The 16,286-nt window shown below is 41.4% G+C and overlaps 1 protein-coding gene across 1 annotated transcript in view; it reads left to right on the forward strand.

Moving 5' to 3' along the window:
• Rlf (RLF zinc finger) overlaps positions 1 to 15,849 on the forward strand; it is a 55,348-nt gene extending 39,499 nt beyond the window's left edge. The window contains exons 6-8 of the mRNA XM_057784901.1: positions 841 to 977; positions 6,710 to 6,851; positions 10,861 to 15,849. Coding sequence (XP_057640884.1) covers positions 841 to 977; positions 6,710 to 6,851; positions 10,861 to 15,522 — 4,941 coding nt within the window. The 3' untranslated portion in view covers positions 15,523 to 15,849. The remainder of the gene's footprint in view (positions 1 to 840; positions 978 to 6,709; positions 6,852 to 10,860) is intronic.
• Positions 15,850 to 16,286: the final 437 nt, after the last annotated feature.

The following is a 16,286-nucleotide window of genomic DNA, read 5'->3' on the forward strand; positions in this document are numbered from 1 at the left end:
CCCAAACTTCCACTTGAGTGATGGTGTGCTTATATAGGTGTGCGCGCACATTTGCACACCAATAAATAAATAAATAACATTTTAAAAGAGGATCTGATTTCAGAACTCTGGAAAGTAAAGGTTTGTAATATTTGGGGCAGTTGACTCACAGAAAGAACACTGAACAGGTCACTCCGTGAGTGTCTTACCTGCAGTGTAGCCTGAATAAAGTTAGGATGAGGAGTTCGTGAGGAAGAGACAAGACAGGATGCAGCGGTGGGCTACTAAGAAGCTTTAGGATGATGAGTTTGAGGCCTTTTTGGGGCAACTTAATGAGACCTATTTCAAAAGGAGGAGCGGAGGGCAGTGCTCTTGTTACTCTCCAACCTTCTGCCCCTTTCAGTGTATTCAGTAGACATACTATTCCTACTAAAAAATGGCGGGGGGGGGGCGTAGCTCAGTTGTGGGGTGATGGTTGAGTGTGCCCAGGACTGGGAGTTTGAGGGGAGAGGTTGAAAATGACAGCTGGTATGTATAATGTGGCTCACTTATGTGGTAGCAGTGCTCATGAATACTGTAAGACTGCAGAGTGTTTAAGTCCATGTTAATGACGAACAGAGTGGGGCTTCCTTCCAAATGCCAGTTTCTCATCTTAGTAATTTGACAAATAAAGTGTTCTTCCCATACTGCTCAGATATTAGTCAGTAAAGTAGTTACTGTGCCTCTAACACTTGTCTTGCCAGTTATCAAAGAAATTACCAAAAATAGAAAATATTACAGAAAAGTTTCCCTTTTACCGAACAAATTTTACAGAAAAAAATCACTATTTTCTTTTTAACTTGGTTATCTCGTTTTTGATAGATTGCAAAGGTGGACTGTAAGGAAGTACTAGACATCATATGTAATTTGGAGTCCGAGGGTCAGGATAACACAGCGTTCATTCTTTGTACAACTTACCTTACCCAGCAGCTGCAAACGGCCAGTGTGTATTGTTCTTGGTAAGTACATTTAGTTTATATATACTTTGTTAGTGCATGGCATAGTATTTAGGGTTTGTGTCAGATTTAAGTCTCAGCATGTAAATAAAATCTTGATTACTAATGAAGTGATTTAACTAAAAATGCTATTGGTTTAATGTAGTCAAGGAAAGGTCAGGTGCTCCTTCCTCTTGGTTGTCCTGTTTCCATAGATGTCTTCTTCCTTGGAGACAACATTATGTCAATATGGAATAGATAGACATTATATTATTTTCCCTTAACTTTTATTAATATCTTCTGGTGCTAACTTGTTCTTATTTGGAAACCCATTAATGAAAAGATCAGATTACCTAGGAGTCTAGCTAAAATTAGCATTAGAAAAGGAAATCTCTTTGAGTGCCGATTTAATTTGCAACCTTGGTCTACCATGTTGCTGACAATGCATTGTTTTTTATTTAATTTTCTTTGTATTTTGTTTACCTGTGATTGCTTAGTTATTAAAAGATAGAAACAAATATATCTATAACCCCTTAATTCTAATTGTATTAGATCACTTAGACCAGAAGGATAAACTTGATAGGCAGGAAACTGCTAAATTACATGTGTCTTCTCAGTGAGTATCTGATTAGTGGTAAGCCCTGGCTGTTCTGAAATTCACTGTGTAGACCATGGTGGCTTCAAACTCGTAGAGATCCTCCTGCCTCTGTCTCATAAGTGCTAGAATTAAAGGCATTTGCCATCATGCCTGGCTGTATATAGACTTTGATTTCAAAAGTTAATAAAATCCTATATAGAATTTTATAGATTCTGTGGTATTATGTGTCTGTTAGGGGGAGAGATGTTTCTGTATGTGTAGCCACTGGCTATGTCAGGCCTGTGGAGATTAGAAGGCAGTCTTGGGCATAGGTTTTCACCTTCCGCTTTGTCTGAGACAGATCTCTGTTGTTTGCTGCTGCATATGTCAGGCTGACTGGCCTGGAAATGTATAGGAATTCTCCTGTCTCTTCCTGGCGTCTTGTAACAGAAGGCCCAGGACTGCAGACTAATATTCTGTTATGTCTGCCTTGCATGAGTTTGGGGAATTCCAGCTCAGGTCCTCATGTTTGTATGACCCAAGATTCTAAGTATTTTCAAACATAAACCCATACATTTACTGTGGAGTTTTTCCTTGTTTTCCCCCTTTGGGTTATTTGTGATAGGAGCTTATTCTGTAGCCCAGGCTAGCCCCAAATATAAGGCACTTCTACTGCCTCTGCCTCCCAAGTGCTAGGATTACAATTTGAGACATTACACCCACACCCAACTTCGGCCTTTTTCCTATTTGCATGTGTGTTTATGTCCATGTGCTCAGAGGGCTTTCTCTCAGTAAACCCACTTTCTGATTGGGCTGCCTGGACTAGCCAGCAAGCCTCAAGGCTCCTGCTGTCTCCAGCTTCCTAGTACTGGGATGCTAAGTGTTCACCACCGTACCCAGCCCTTTTGTGGGTGCTGCAGATCCAAATTCAGGTCTCCATTCTTGGACATCAAGCACCTCACACGCTAAACCACCCCCCAGCCTCCTCCCTCAATTTTTTAGTGTTCCTGACACAAAATTTTATTTTACAGTGGTCTCCCCCCCACTTCTTCACTCAGCCACTGTTGGCATGAAACTACCTGTAGCTGGCTCTAGGATTACGCTGTTCTCTGGGGCCAGGAGGGGGTAATAGGGATTTCCTTTTTTGTCTATGCCAAAAAAGAAATAAAATCTTGTTTACTTAACACTTTATTTGAAAGCTTCTTCTAAGCAATTCAAAGAGAAATAGGATCTAATTACAAACAAAAAAACTTTTCCTCATATTTGTGGGGTAGAGCTAGACTGAAATTAGATACCACCTCACAAAACAGCAAGTTTAAGAAAAACTTAATCTCAGATCATCTGTACAAGAAAGGTTATTTTGTTATGCTCAGGGCTTTTGTGTGTTTAAGGTGGAGAGCCTTTTGTTATTGTTTTGGGAAGTATTTTAAGGCTGGAATCGTGACTCACAGCTGTCATACCAGAATTTGGGAGTCTGAGGGAAAGGGTGGCCATGAGCTTGAGGAAAGCCTGCCTACATAGTGAGAACCCATTTCAAAAGGCAAAGTCTAAGCGACATTTTTGATAAGAGGGATAGCAAGATTAAAAAATACATAAAGGGTTGAAATAACCAAAATAAACAGTCGCATAACACCTGGGCAGTGGTGGCGCACGCCTTTAATCCTAGCTCTTGGGAGGCAGAGGCAGGCAGATCTCTGTTGAGTTTGAGGCTGGCCTACAGAACAAGTTCCAGGACAGCCAGGGCTACACAGAGAAACCCTGTCTCGAAGTCACATGGCTTTTCTAGCACATGCCCTAAGTTTATTCCTAGAAAATTTCATTCTTGAGTTTGTTATCAAGAAAGATAGTATTTGCAATGTGAACTACATAGCTCTATCACCTAGAATATTTTTTTATTCTGAGGAAATTTTCTTCAAAGACATTTAAAAATCCTAATAATTTAGAACAAAAACCATGCAACATTCACCATGCCCTCATTCTTAGAAGCTGTGTCATTAATCCCAGCTGCACACAGTTTGGGGATGGGTGGGGATGTCAAAGAGTGGGACAGGAGTGTGGGCACTGTGGGTGCCCAGCAGTGCTAGTAGAGTCGCCCAGCAAGTGAGAAGGGGCCATTTTGAACACTGCACAACGCGTGTGGTTACTCTCCTGCTTTAGAAATAAAGGCAGGCAGTCAATCCTGACATTTAACACATTTTCTGTTGTAGGTTAGCCTTTGCCTGCACCAGCATTTCTGAACTTAAACTCTGTATACTGAACATTTTGCTATGGTGGAGTATTTACATGGCTGTTCTCCCGCAACTGGACTGTGACATACCCTGGTCTTGTATGTCATGTATTACAGAGTTGTGTCCCTGCACATGGGAAAAGACCAAGATATTTTATTTAGCTTAATTTTGTAGGGAAATTAAAAGAGGACACAAAGACCAGTGCTTGAATAGCCATCGTTAGGATGTGATCCTTAGTTCTTCAGTTTTCTTTTGGAGTTTTAAATACCCTAATCAAAGTGGACCTGTTTAAAATTCTTGTTTAATACATAAATTTGCTCCAAATTGCTTTTCCTACTGTACATAAACTAAAATTCCCTTTTAAAAAAAAGTTTATTTTATGTGCATTGGTCGTTTTTCCTGCATGCATGTCTGTATGAGGGTGTTGTATCCCATGGAACTGGAGCTTTGTGAGTGCCATGTGGGTGCTGGGAATTGAACCTGAGTTCTCTGGCAGAAAGCTGGTGCTCTTAACCACTAAGTCATCCTTCCAACCTCATAAATTTCCTCATTTTTAAAATAAATATTTATATGATATATTAGATAATATGAAGATTTCCTCGTCACTTCACCATTGGAAATACATAGGAAATACATTTGTGTTTGTTTTATGAAGGGACGTACACTGTAGATAGCTTTAAGCTCACTTTGTAGTCCAGGCTAGCCTCAGACTTCAGATGACCTTCCTTCCTCAGCCTCGGTGCTCAGATTATAGTTGTGTAATATTTCATTGTTTTCAGAACTGGGAATAGAACTTGGCCTCATATACAGTAGGCAAGTGTGTCACCAACTAAGCTATATCACCTGCTTGATTCACTTTAAAAATATATGTATTTATTTGCTTTTATGTGTATGGGTGTTTTTATCCTCAAGTCTGTGCGTGCACCAGTGAATTCAGTGCCCTCAGAGGCCTGAAGAAGTTGTCAGATCCCTTAAAACTGGAGTTACAGGCAGTTGTCAGCCATCATGTGGGTGCTAGAAATCACACCCAACTCCTCTGCAGGAATGGCAAGTGCTCTAAACACCAAACCATCTCTCCTGCTCTGCCTTTTCTGCATTTGGGGAGGGTGTTCCTTTTTTTGGAAGCAAGTTCTTGCTGTGTTGTACACTAGACTGGCCTCCAATTCATAGCGGTCCACCTCCTTCAGTCTTCTGAGTGGTGGGATTTACTTTTTTGGTTGTTTCTGGTTTTGTTTGGTTGGTTTGGGGACAAGATTTCACTATCACAGCTCTGGCTGGCCCAGACTCTGAGAGATCAGCCTTCCTCTGCTTCCCAAGTCCTGGGATTAAAGGCAGGCACAGCTGATTTTTACAAAAATTTATGCACCTACACAGAGAAACTCTGTCTTGTGTGTGTGTGTGTATCTGTGACTATGCCACATATGTGGAGGCACCCTCAAGTCCACAAGAGGGCATTACATTCTTTGGAGTTAGAGTTGCAGGCACTTGTGAGCCTCACTTGCCTGCTGGGCTCCAAATCTGCAAGATCAGCAAGTATTTTTAAATGACTAAGCCATCTTTTCAAACTGGTGAGCTTGCGCGCATGCTGTTCATGCATGCCTGTGTCTGTATTTGTGTGTGCTCGGGTATGTGCACATGCATGCAGAGACCAGTATAGGATATAAGGTCCCCTGAAGCTGGAGGAACAAAGCTGCTGTTAGCTTCTAGACATGGATGCTAGAAACAGAATTCTGTCCCTTTGTAGAAACAACAGTACTCTGTTACTGAACCATCTCTCCTGGCCCAAATGGAGATGTCTGTTTAAGGTTTTGTCTTTTGTGTTGTTTTTGAGACTGGCTCTTGCTGTGCATCCTAGCATTAAGCCTTTTTTTTTTTTAATTGTATATTTATTTTTGAGACAATATCTGTCTACAGAGACCTGGCTGGCCAGGAATTGATGATGGCTTTGAGCTCCCAAGTGCTGGGGTTAAAGGTGTGCATCACTGCTCCTGCCTTCAGACATTCTTTTTTACTTAAGATTTGTTTTTATTTTATATGCATGCATATTTCGCCTACATGTGAACCACATGCATGCCTTGTGCCCTCAGATGCCAGGAGAGAGTATAGGATTCCCTAGAATTAGAGTTGTAAGCTGGTAACTGAACCTGCATTTTCTGCAAGAACGTCAAGTACTCTTAATTGATGAGCTGTCTGTCCAACCCTCTCCTCTTTATTTCTAAGCATATGTAATTTATAAAAGTCTCATTATGGTTTTGAAGTTTCTGTTGAAATACTTAAATCTTAATAAAGCAGTTTTCTGATGAAAGTGAACTGTTGGCCAGTGCTCTAATTCCAGCACTAGGGAGGCATAGACATTTTGACCTCTGAGCCATGGTCTGTGTAATGGAATGTAATCTCAGACTAATAATTTATTTCCTTCAATCTTTTTATTACATCCATAATAAATAGTTTTAGAATTTCGGTGTTTTAACTATTTCCCAGAGTGCCATTTTATTTAAGCATTCAGTAACATAGGCCTAGCAGCAGCATCACATTTTGGAGTCAGAAATCAAGTGTCTTTTGGGATGTTGACAGGCTGCATAGATTTCCTTACTGCTTGCCCAGTTAATGAAACGAGGTTTAATTTGCTCTGTATAAGTAATGACCAACGTAAAAGTTAAGCCTTTTAGAACAAGAGGGAATCTAAGTAAAGGGGAAAAGTTAATGTCATAATAGGGAAATAGTTGTTTTTTGTCTTTGGACAGACAAGAAAGGAATCAGAACTTTGAGAACAGAGTCTTCACAGTGTTACTTATTTAGGGGCAAGTAGTGGAAGATGTAGACAGCTTTTCATTTGGTTTCTGTTGTCTGTGTTGTCAGCTTGATTTCATTGACCCAGAAAAAAAAGAGGTGGTCAGGAGTGGGGCAGCAACACCAGTTTTAATACTTAATACAACTGTTTTCTTCCACAGGGAGCTGACTCTGTTTTGGAGTAAACTGCAAAGAAGAATCGACCCGTCTTTGGAGACGTTTTTGGAACGCTGTCGGCAGTTTGGTGTCATAGCTAAAACACAGCAGCATTTGTTCTGCCTGATTAGAGTCATACAGACTGAAGTGAGTAGTTTCTTCCTTCCCTGCTAATCATTAATCATGGCAGTTTCTCAGGGAATTGACTGACCTCTAAGGAGCCACAGGTTTGGTTTGGTTGGTTGAGACAAGGTCTCAAGTAGTGCAGGATGCCACTAAATTTGGTCCTCTGCCTCCTCGTCAAGTGTTGGTTTCTATATGTATACTCCCATGACTGGTTCCTTGGTTTTGAGACCAACCTTGAACTTCACTGCTTGTCTCACTGTTGTCTTTATTGCTAGGATGAGAAACTGGGATCCTGGGAGCTGCAATGTGATGCTGGAATTTAAACCCAGGTTCTTTAGAAAACTGAGCAGTGTGTCCTCTTAACCTAGACTTCTTAACTTAGATTTATGTCTCTTTTTTGTTTGTTTGTTTGTTTTGTTTTGTTTTTCGAGACGGGGTTTCTCTATAGCTTTGGAGCCTGTCCTAGAACTAGCTCTTGTAGACCAGGCTGGCCTCAAACTCACAGAGATCCGCCTGCCTCTGCCTCCCGAGTGCTGGGATTAAAGGCGTTCACCACTATCGCCCAGCAGATTTACGTCTGTTAAAAAAAATAAAAGTTACTTCTGTGTGTATGCACATGGGCATGAGAATATAATGGAATTGGTTCTCTCCTAACATGTGGGCCCTAGGGAATCAACCTCAGGTTATCAGTTTTAACAGCATGTACTCTTGCCTGCTGAGCCATCTTACTGGCCCTGTCTAGATCTAGATGTAAAGAGCCAGTCTGGATAGTGTACTACTGTAAGGTCAACTGATTGGAGACTTATCTGCAAAGTCCCTTTTGTTATTACATGAACACTAACATATTTACACATTCACCCTTAAGAGGGAGAGATTGTGTGAAGTTGAATGCTAACCAAGAGGAGTTGTTTTCTTATTCTTTTTATGGGTTAAAATTAGTTTATGATTATGAGTGTTCTGCACTGTATGTGCACCACATGTATGTCTGGTGCCTGCAAAGGCCAAAACTGGGTGTTGGATCCCCTGGATCTGGCATTTACAGATGGGACTAAAATGCAGGTCTTCTGGAAGAGCAGCAAGTGCTCTTAACCATTGAACCATCTCTCCAGCCCTGTCTAGGTTTTTGTGGGTTTTATTTTTCTTTTTTAAAAAAGGCAAGATCTTGCTATGTAGCCCAAGTTATCCTCAAACTCAAAGCAATCTTGCTGTTTTGGCTTTCCTAATACAGAAATTTTATGTATGAGTCACCAATGACAGCTACTAGGGGTTATTTTTAAATTCTACACAGTTGTAGAAATACAGAGTAAAGGGTAAGCTGCTAGATATTAGAGAAGGTAGGGTTTTTTGGTTGTTTTGTTTTGGGGGGGCCTCACTGAGGAATTTCAGTGCACCTCTAGTATTTTAACTCTCTTGGATATGGGTATGTACTATCCTTGCCTAGCCTTTACACGGTATCCACCTGAAGGACAGAAGAGATATGAAGAGGAAGGAGGAACTGAAGTATAGGCTCTCTTTATTGAGATTCTTAACTCAAGTCTATTGACGAGAGCTATACAGAAATTTTTCTTTCTTTGTATAGCAGTGTGATCTAGGTAGACAGGCCAGGTTGCTTTATAGACTCCATATAGAAAACACACATAGCTTCCATATTAGTCCCATCTTAGACTGTGTGACCTAACTATTCCAATCCTGACATGATGTATCCATTTTAGAGAGCTGGAAAGAATAGGGAGAGGGCAGACACGCCTTCATAACCAAGGCATGAGCACATGCATGTGGCCACATACAACTGCAAGAGAGGTTAGGGCATATTTCATTGTCATAGGTGACTTTGTAACTACTTAAAACTCAAGTGTTGCGGGCTGGAGAGATGGCTCAGAGGATAAGAGCACTGCCTGCTCTTCCAAAGGTCCTGAGTTCAATTCCCAGCAACCACATGGTAGTTTTTGTTTGGTTGCTTGAATCTTCCTGTCTCCATGTTTCAGTGCTAGGATTGCAGGTGTCTGCTAAATACGGAGGCTTAGACTATCCGTTTTACCCAGCATATCACCATTCTTTTTTAATCGGTCACTGAGTTCATTTTCTCCATAAGCCTTTAAACTCATGTGCATTTATTGTTTATATATTTGACTCATGGGTAATTTCATGACGGGTAAGAATTACTTCAGTATACAGTACCATCAGCACAGTGCCTGATGGCATACCACACACTAAGACCATGTCCCAAAACAGCTGGAACATTATACCATGCTGTGTACTGTAAATATACTTTGTTGCATAATTACAGCATGTAGTTCAGTCCTTTGCATGTTGCCACAAAAAGGATCTAAGTATGACTTGGCTCTCTGTGTGGTGGTACATGCCTATGATTCCAACATTTGGGAAAAGGTAGTTTAAGGCCTGTGTGAAACCATGTCTATTTGCATGAAAAGGGGGGGTGAGATTTTAGTTTCGTTGTTGTTGTTTTTTGTTTTTTAAGGTTTTTCTTTTTTCTTTTTTTTTTTTTTTTTGGTTTTTTGAGACAGGGTTTCTCTGTGGTTTTGGAGCCTGTCCTGGAACTAGCTCTTGTAGACCAGGCTGGCTTTGAACTCAGAGATCTGCCTGCCTCTGCCTCCCAAGTGCTGGGATTAAAGGCGTGCGCCACCACTGCTCAGCCTTTTTTTTTTTTCTTAAGATTTACTTAATGTGCATTTGTGTTTTGCGTGTGTGTGTGTGTGTGTGTGTGTATACACATACTCTGTGCGAGGGTGACAGGTCCCCGGGAACTGGAGTTACAAACAATTGTGAGCTGTCATGTGGGTGTTTGGAATTGAACCCTGGTCCTTTCAAAGGACAGTCAGTGCTCTTAACCATTGAGCCATTTCCCCAGTCACTCCTAAGTTAAAGTTTAAGAACCCAAAAGGAACAGGGCAGTAGTGGTGCACACCTTCAGTCCTAGTACTTGTGGGGAGAGGGCAGAGGAAGGCGGATCTCTGAGTTTGATGCTAGCCTGGTCTACATAGAGAAACCCTGTCTCAAAAAATTTTAAAAGGAAAAAAAAAGAACCCAAATGGAATAGTTAGTACTATGTTTTTAGTTGTTGGTTGAGTGGTTAAAAAAAAAATTTTTTTTTTAATGTGATTCATTTACACAATGGAGCACTACACAGCAGAAAAGAATAACGACAGCTTGAATTTTGCAGGCAAATGAATGAGGCTAGAAAACATTATTTTGAGTGAGGTAACCCAGACACAGACAATTATCACATGTTCTCACTCATAGGTGGTTTTTAAACATAAAAAAAAGAAAACCAGCGTACAAATCACAGTCCCAGAGAACCTAGACAACAATGAGGACCTTAAGAGAGACATACATAGATCTAATATACATGGGAAATAGAAAAAGACATTATCTCCTGAGTAAATTGGGAGCATGGGGACCTTCGGAGAGGGTTTAAAGGGGAGGGGAGAGGCAAGGAGGAGAGCAGAGAAAAATGTAGAGCACAATAAAACAAAATAAAAAAATTTAAGGGTAGATTCTTGTTTGGCATTTTAACATGTTCCATTGCTTATGGAACAAAATGTTCTTTTTTCTTGTATGTGTGTGCATATATTTCCTCTTCAATATACATTTTAGAATGATGAATACTAGCCTCTGAATTCCCTTACACAATAAACAGAAAAACATACTGAATAATATAATATAGTTGCAATACTATAACTTATATCTTATTTATATTATTTATATTATATAGCTCTATAGATTGATACCCCCCCTTGGTGGCCATTGCCTTTATCTACTGGGCTATCTCACTAGCCCTGTTTATTTTTGAAACACGCTTTTACTAATATAGTTCAGGCCAGCCTCCAGCTCTGCTTAGTCCTAACTGGTCACTAATAATCCTCTTGTCTTGACCTCCCAAATCTTGGGATTATAGACATGTTCCATGAACTCCAAAGGTTTTGAGAAGAAGTTGAAATGTCTTTGCAACAGAAGTTAATGTAATTTTTTGTGTACAAGATTGACGTTGACTTTCCTCTTTTCCTTGTAGGCACAAGATGCTGGTATTGGGGTGTCAGTTTTACTATGTGTCAGAGCTCTTCAACTCAGATCAAGTGAAGATGAGGAGATGAAAGCTTCAGTCTGTAAAACAATCTCCTGTCTTTTACCAGAAGATTTGGAAGTTAGGCGAGCCTGTCAGCTTACAGAATTCTTAATTGAGCCCAGTTTGGATGGATTCAATATGCTGGAAGAACTGTATTTGCAGCCAGATCAAAAATTCGATGAAGAAAATGCACCAGTTCCAAATTCCCTTCGATGTGAGCTCTTACTAGCCTTAAAAGCCCACTGGCCCTTCGATCCTGAATTTTGGGACTGGAAAACTTTGAAACGACACTGCCACCAACTCTTGGGACAAGAAGCCTCAGATTCTGATGATGACTTGAGTGGCTATGAAATGTCTATTAATGACACAGATGTCCTAGAGTCGTTTCTCAGTGACTATGATGAAGGTAAAGAAGATAAACATTATAGGAGAAATCTGGCAGATCAGAATAAGGAGAAAAGAGATAAAAAGCCCATCGGTTCCTCTGAGAGGTACCAGAGGTGGCTGCAGTACAAGTTCTTCTGTCTGTTGTGTAAGCGGGAGTGCATAGAGGCCAGGATTCTTCACCATTCTAAGATGCACATGGAAGATGGAATATACACCTGTCCAGTTTGTATTAAAAAATTTAAGAGGAAAGAACTCTTTGTTCCTCATGTAATGGAACATGTTAAAATGCCACCAAGCAGAAGAGACCGCTCTAGAAAGAAATTACTGTTGAAAGGTTCTCAAAGGGGTATTTATCCCAAGAGTCCCACCAGAAGTCTGGAACAAAATCAGTCATTGAGTGAACAAGCCAAAGGAGAATCTCATGAATATGTCACATTTAGTAAGTTAGAAGACTGCCGCCTGCAAGACAGAGACCTGTACCCATGTCCTGGTACAGATTGTTCCCGTGTGTTCAAACAGTTTAAATACTTAAGTGTGCATCTTAAAGCTGAACACCAAAATAATGATGAGAATGCCAAGCACTACTTGGATATGAAAAACAGAAGAGAGAAGTGTACTTATTGCCGGAGGCATTTCATGTCTGCTTTTCACCTGCGAGAGCATGAGCAGGTGCACTGTGGTCCTCAACCTTATATGTGTGTTTCTATAGATTGCTATGCAAGGTTTGGATCAGTGAATGAACTCCTTAACCACAAACAAAAGCATGATGATCTTCGTTACAAATGTGAATTGAATGGCTGTAACATTGTGTTTAGTGACTTGGGCCAGCTTTACCACCACGAAGCACAACATTTTAGGGATGCATCTTACACATGCAATGTCCTTGGCTGTAAAAAGTTCTATTATTCCAAAATTGAATACCAGGACCACCTCTCAATGCATAATGTTGAAAGTCCAGGTGAAGAATTAAAGAAATCAGTGAAACTTGAGGAACCTGCAGCAGGTGGAAAGCAAGATTGTATGGACCAGCGTCATCTACTTGACCAAATTGATAAGTCCCGTTCTCCTGAAGACCTTCTTTTCTGTGCAGGATCAGCTAGTGCTCACATAGACACCTCAGAAAACCTGAAGGACAACAGTGACAGCAATTGTAGTGATCAGTTAAGTCACAGCTCTTCCACTTCAATAAATGAGGAATTAATTGACACACTAGATCAATCAGAAACCATGCAGGACCTATTACTATCTCATGAGAAAGTCTTTGTGCCCTCCACTTTAAAAGAGAAGTGCTCTAATGTGGCCATTTGTTTTGATGGAACTAAATTCACCTGTGGTTTTGACGGCTGCGGATCTACCTACAAAAACGCAAGGGGGATTCAGAAACACCTGCGGAAGGTGCACCCCTACCACTGCAAGTCCAGAAAGGTAAAGGCAAAAGACCTCTATACCTGCTTAAATGACAAACATAATGAAGCTGACAAGTTTGATGCAGAACCGAAACCCAGCTCTGATACAAACAGTGACTCCCCGGATGAAGGTCTAGATCACAGCGTCCATGCTAAATGCAAGCGAGACCATCGAAGTTATTCCCCTGAACCTTCCATTTGTGCTTCTAAAAGGCCATGTACAGAGGATACCATGTTGGAACTTCTGTTACGTTTGAAACATTTAAGCTTGAAGAACTCGATAGCACATGTCTCTTTCCCAGGGTCACTGCAGGGGTGCCCATCTAGTGGTGCTAAATCTCTTCAGTCAGTCCCATCTTCCATTGCAGACCTTAACCTTCAGAATGAGGATGAAAATATGCCGAGTCAGTACCTTGCGCAGTTGGCAGCTAAGCCTTTCTTCTGTGAGCTTCAAGGATGCAAATACGAATTTGTGACCAGAGAGGCTTTACTAATGCATTATCTTAAAAAGCATAATTATTCTAAAGAGAAGGTCCTTCAGTTATCCATGTTTCAGCACCGGTATTCTCCATTCCGATGTCATATCTGCGAAAGGTCATTTACGAGAAAAACACACCTTAGGATTCATTATAAAAACAAACATCAAATTGGCAGTGACAGGGCAACTCACAGACTGTTAGACAGTGAGAAATGTGATCATGAAGGGCCATGCTCAGTAGATAGATTGAAAGGTGACTGCTCTGCAGAACTCGGTCCCAACAGTAACTCAGAGACTCCATGCCATTCCAAAAAAGATGAGTGCAGCTCGGAAACAGACTTGGAGTCCTCTTGTGAGGAATCAGAAAGTAAGGTATCTGGTATTTCATCACCAATTGGCAGCCACAGAGAAGAGGGAGAGGGGAGAGAGGGGAGAGGAAGCAGGCGGACTGTTGCTAAAGGAAATCTGTGCTATATATTGAATAAATACCACAAACCATTCCATTGTATCCACAAAACTTGCAACTCTTCATTTACCAATCTTAAAGGCCTGATTCGCCACTATAGAACTGTGCATCAGTACAACAAAGAGCAGTTATGCTTAGAGAAGGATAAAGCAAGAACCAAAAGGGAACTTGTAAAATGTAAAAAGCTGTTTGCTTGTAAATATAAGGACTGTAACAAGCGCTTCCTGTGCTCCAAGGCCTTGGCTAAGCACTGCAGTGACTCTCATAACCTAGACCACATTGAAGAGTCTAAAGCGCTTTCTGAGACCGAGTCTGCAGCAAGGTTTTCTTGTAACCAGCCTCAGTGCCCTGCTGTTTTTTATTCATTCGGTAAGTTGAAGCACCACCTATTAGAACAGCATAATATTGAAGGAGAGATCCATTCGGATTATGAAATCCATTGTACTCTTAATGGCTGTGGCCAGATTTTCAGCCATCGAAGTAATTACTTCCAGCACGTCTACTACCGACATAAGGACAGTTATGGCAGCCTGTTCAGCAGCCAGAAAGTAGCGAATGAGCGGCTCCTAAGGAGTGAAAAGGTGTGTCAAACAACTGAGGAGCAGGGGCAGACACATACGCAGGGGCAGACACAGGGACAGGAGCAGCAGACTGCCAAAAGGCCATTGAATACTAAAGCTAAAAAATGTGGTGGCTTACTCAAAGATAAGAAAGCTCCAATTAGCTTTAAAACAAGAGCAGAAGCTATCCATATGTGCGTTGAGCATTCTGAGCACACGCAGTACCCATGCATGGTCCAGGGATGCTTGTCTGTGGTGAAGCTGGAGAGCAGCATCGTGAGGCATTACAAACGTACCCATCAGATGAATAGTGCCTATTTAGAGCAGCAGCTGGAGAACCTTGTGGTCTGTGTGAAGTATGGGACCAAAATTAAGGAGGAGCCCCCTTCTGAAGTAGAGCCCTGTGTAAAGAAAGAGGAAAATGCTAGCTGTGAGTTGGTGCACACAGAGCACCGTTCCCCAGGTGACAGCAGTGTGCCCCACCAGAACACTGATTCCACTTGTCCAGCTGAACAGGATGGTGGTCAGAAAAGGTGTACAGAAAGAAACCCGGCTCTTGACACAGACGCTCTGCTCTACAGGGGATCTTTGAAATGCAACCATACTTCAGAAACCACTTTGGAACAGTGTGGTACAGTTCAGTCTCCTCCCTGTAAAATAGAAAGCCCCATCCCTAATCCCTGTGAAACAGAAAGTGGTACTTACTTCACAGACTTTCAGCTGCCTTTATCAAGGATCAAAGAGGAACCTGGACAACATAGTTCAGGGCAAGAAAACACTGTCAAGAATGCAACCCAGGTCCCAAAAGAAAATATTAGGAAGCATTCTCAGCCCAGGTCATTTGATCTGAAGACTTACAAACCTATGGGATTTGAATCTTCCTTTCTGAAATTTATTCAGGAAAGTGAGGAGAAAGACGACGATTTTGATGACTGGGAGCCTTCAGAGCACTTGCCGTTGAGTAACTCCTCTCCGCCCACTAATGACTTGACAGGGAATGTCGTGGCGAATGCCGCAGTGAGTGACAGCGACCCTCCAGTTGACATACCTCATTCTTCCAGTGAGCCTCCAGTTGCGGAGAACCTGACTGCAATCGCACCATTAGTAGTCGCTGAAGCAGCGGCGGTCCCTTCCTTGGAAAACCTGAGGGTGGTACTGGACAAAGCATTAACAGACTGTGGAGAGCTTGCCTTAAAGCAGCTTCATTATCTCCGCCCCGTGGTTGTCCTTGAAAGATCTAAGTTCTCCACACCGATTTTAGACTTGTTTCCAACTAAGAAGACAGATGAGCTTTGTGTAGGAAGTTCCTAAATCACTGTTTTGTTTTCGAAGCAACTAGCTCCAGCACTGCAACGTGGAGACACTTGCCAGCGTGAACAAAGGCTGGGTACCAGCCACACTTGCTTAGGGTAGAATAGGCTGTATTTACATGAATGTACAATATCTATGTCAGCAGTATTGGCGCGTCCAGTAGCTCTCCAGTTGGTTTTTTGATTGGGATTTTTGTTTGTTTGTTCGTTTGTTTATTAAAAAATGGAACTGTACTCTTGTTTGGTGCTAATTAATACATCAAAATAATACTGGGGCTTCCTTTTTTCCAATTATGTGTGCATGATTGTATATGGAACATATATTAAGGTCCCAGGGTGGGAGGGCTAGGGAAATGGTAGGAAGTTCTTACTTGACTTGAATGTGCACCCAAGGGTGCTTTGTGTAATATATTGTACACTACAGCATCTTATATTTTTTGAGTTGAGTTTCAATAAATTACAATTTTTCACCCACTTCTTGTTTACTCATAATGAGTTTTCATGCCCCGTGCAAACAGCAATTGCACCCGTGTTTTCTGGGGTGTGTCACATTTTACTCCAGTGGTTTTCTGCTAAATAACCGTTCAGATCATATTTCTTTTTTGGATGACCCTTGTTTTAACGTTTTTATAGAAAGAAAATTCTGAGATTTGAGTTATTTGCCTTAATAGTCAAGATAGCTCCCAGACAAGAAAGGACAGAGGTTGGCTGTGTAGACAGCCAGGCTAAACAACAAGGATGTAGCAGACTCGGAAGGAGGCAGGT

Source organism: Chionomys nivalis, chromosome 11 (genome assembly GCF_950005125.1).
Source record: "Chionomys nivalis chromosome 11, mChiNiv1.1, whole genome shotgun sequence".
NCBI lineage: Eukaryota > Metazoa > Chordata > Mammalia > Rodentia > Cricetidae > Chionomys > Chionomys nivalis.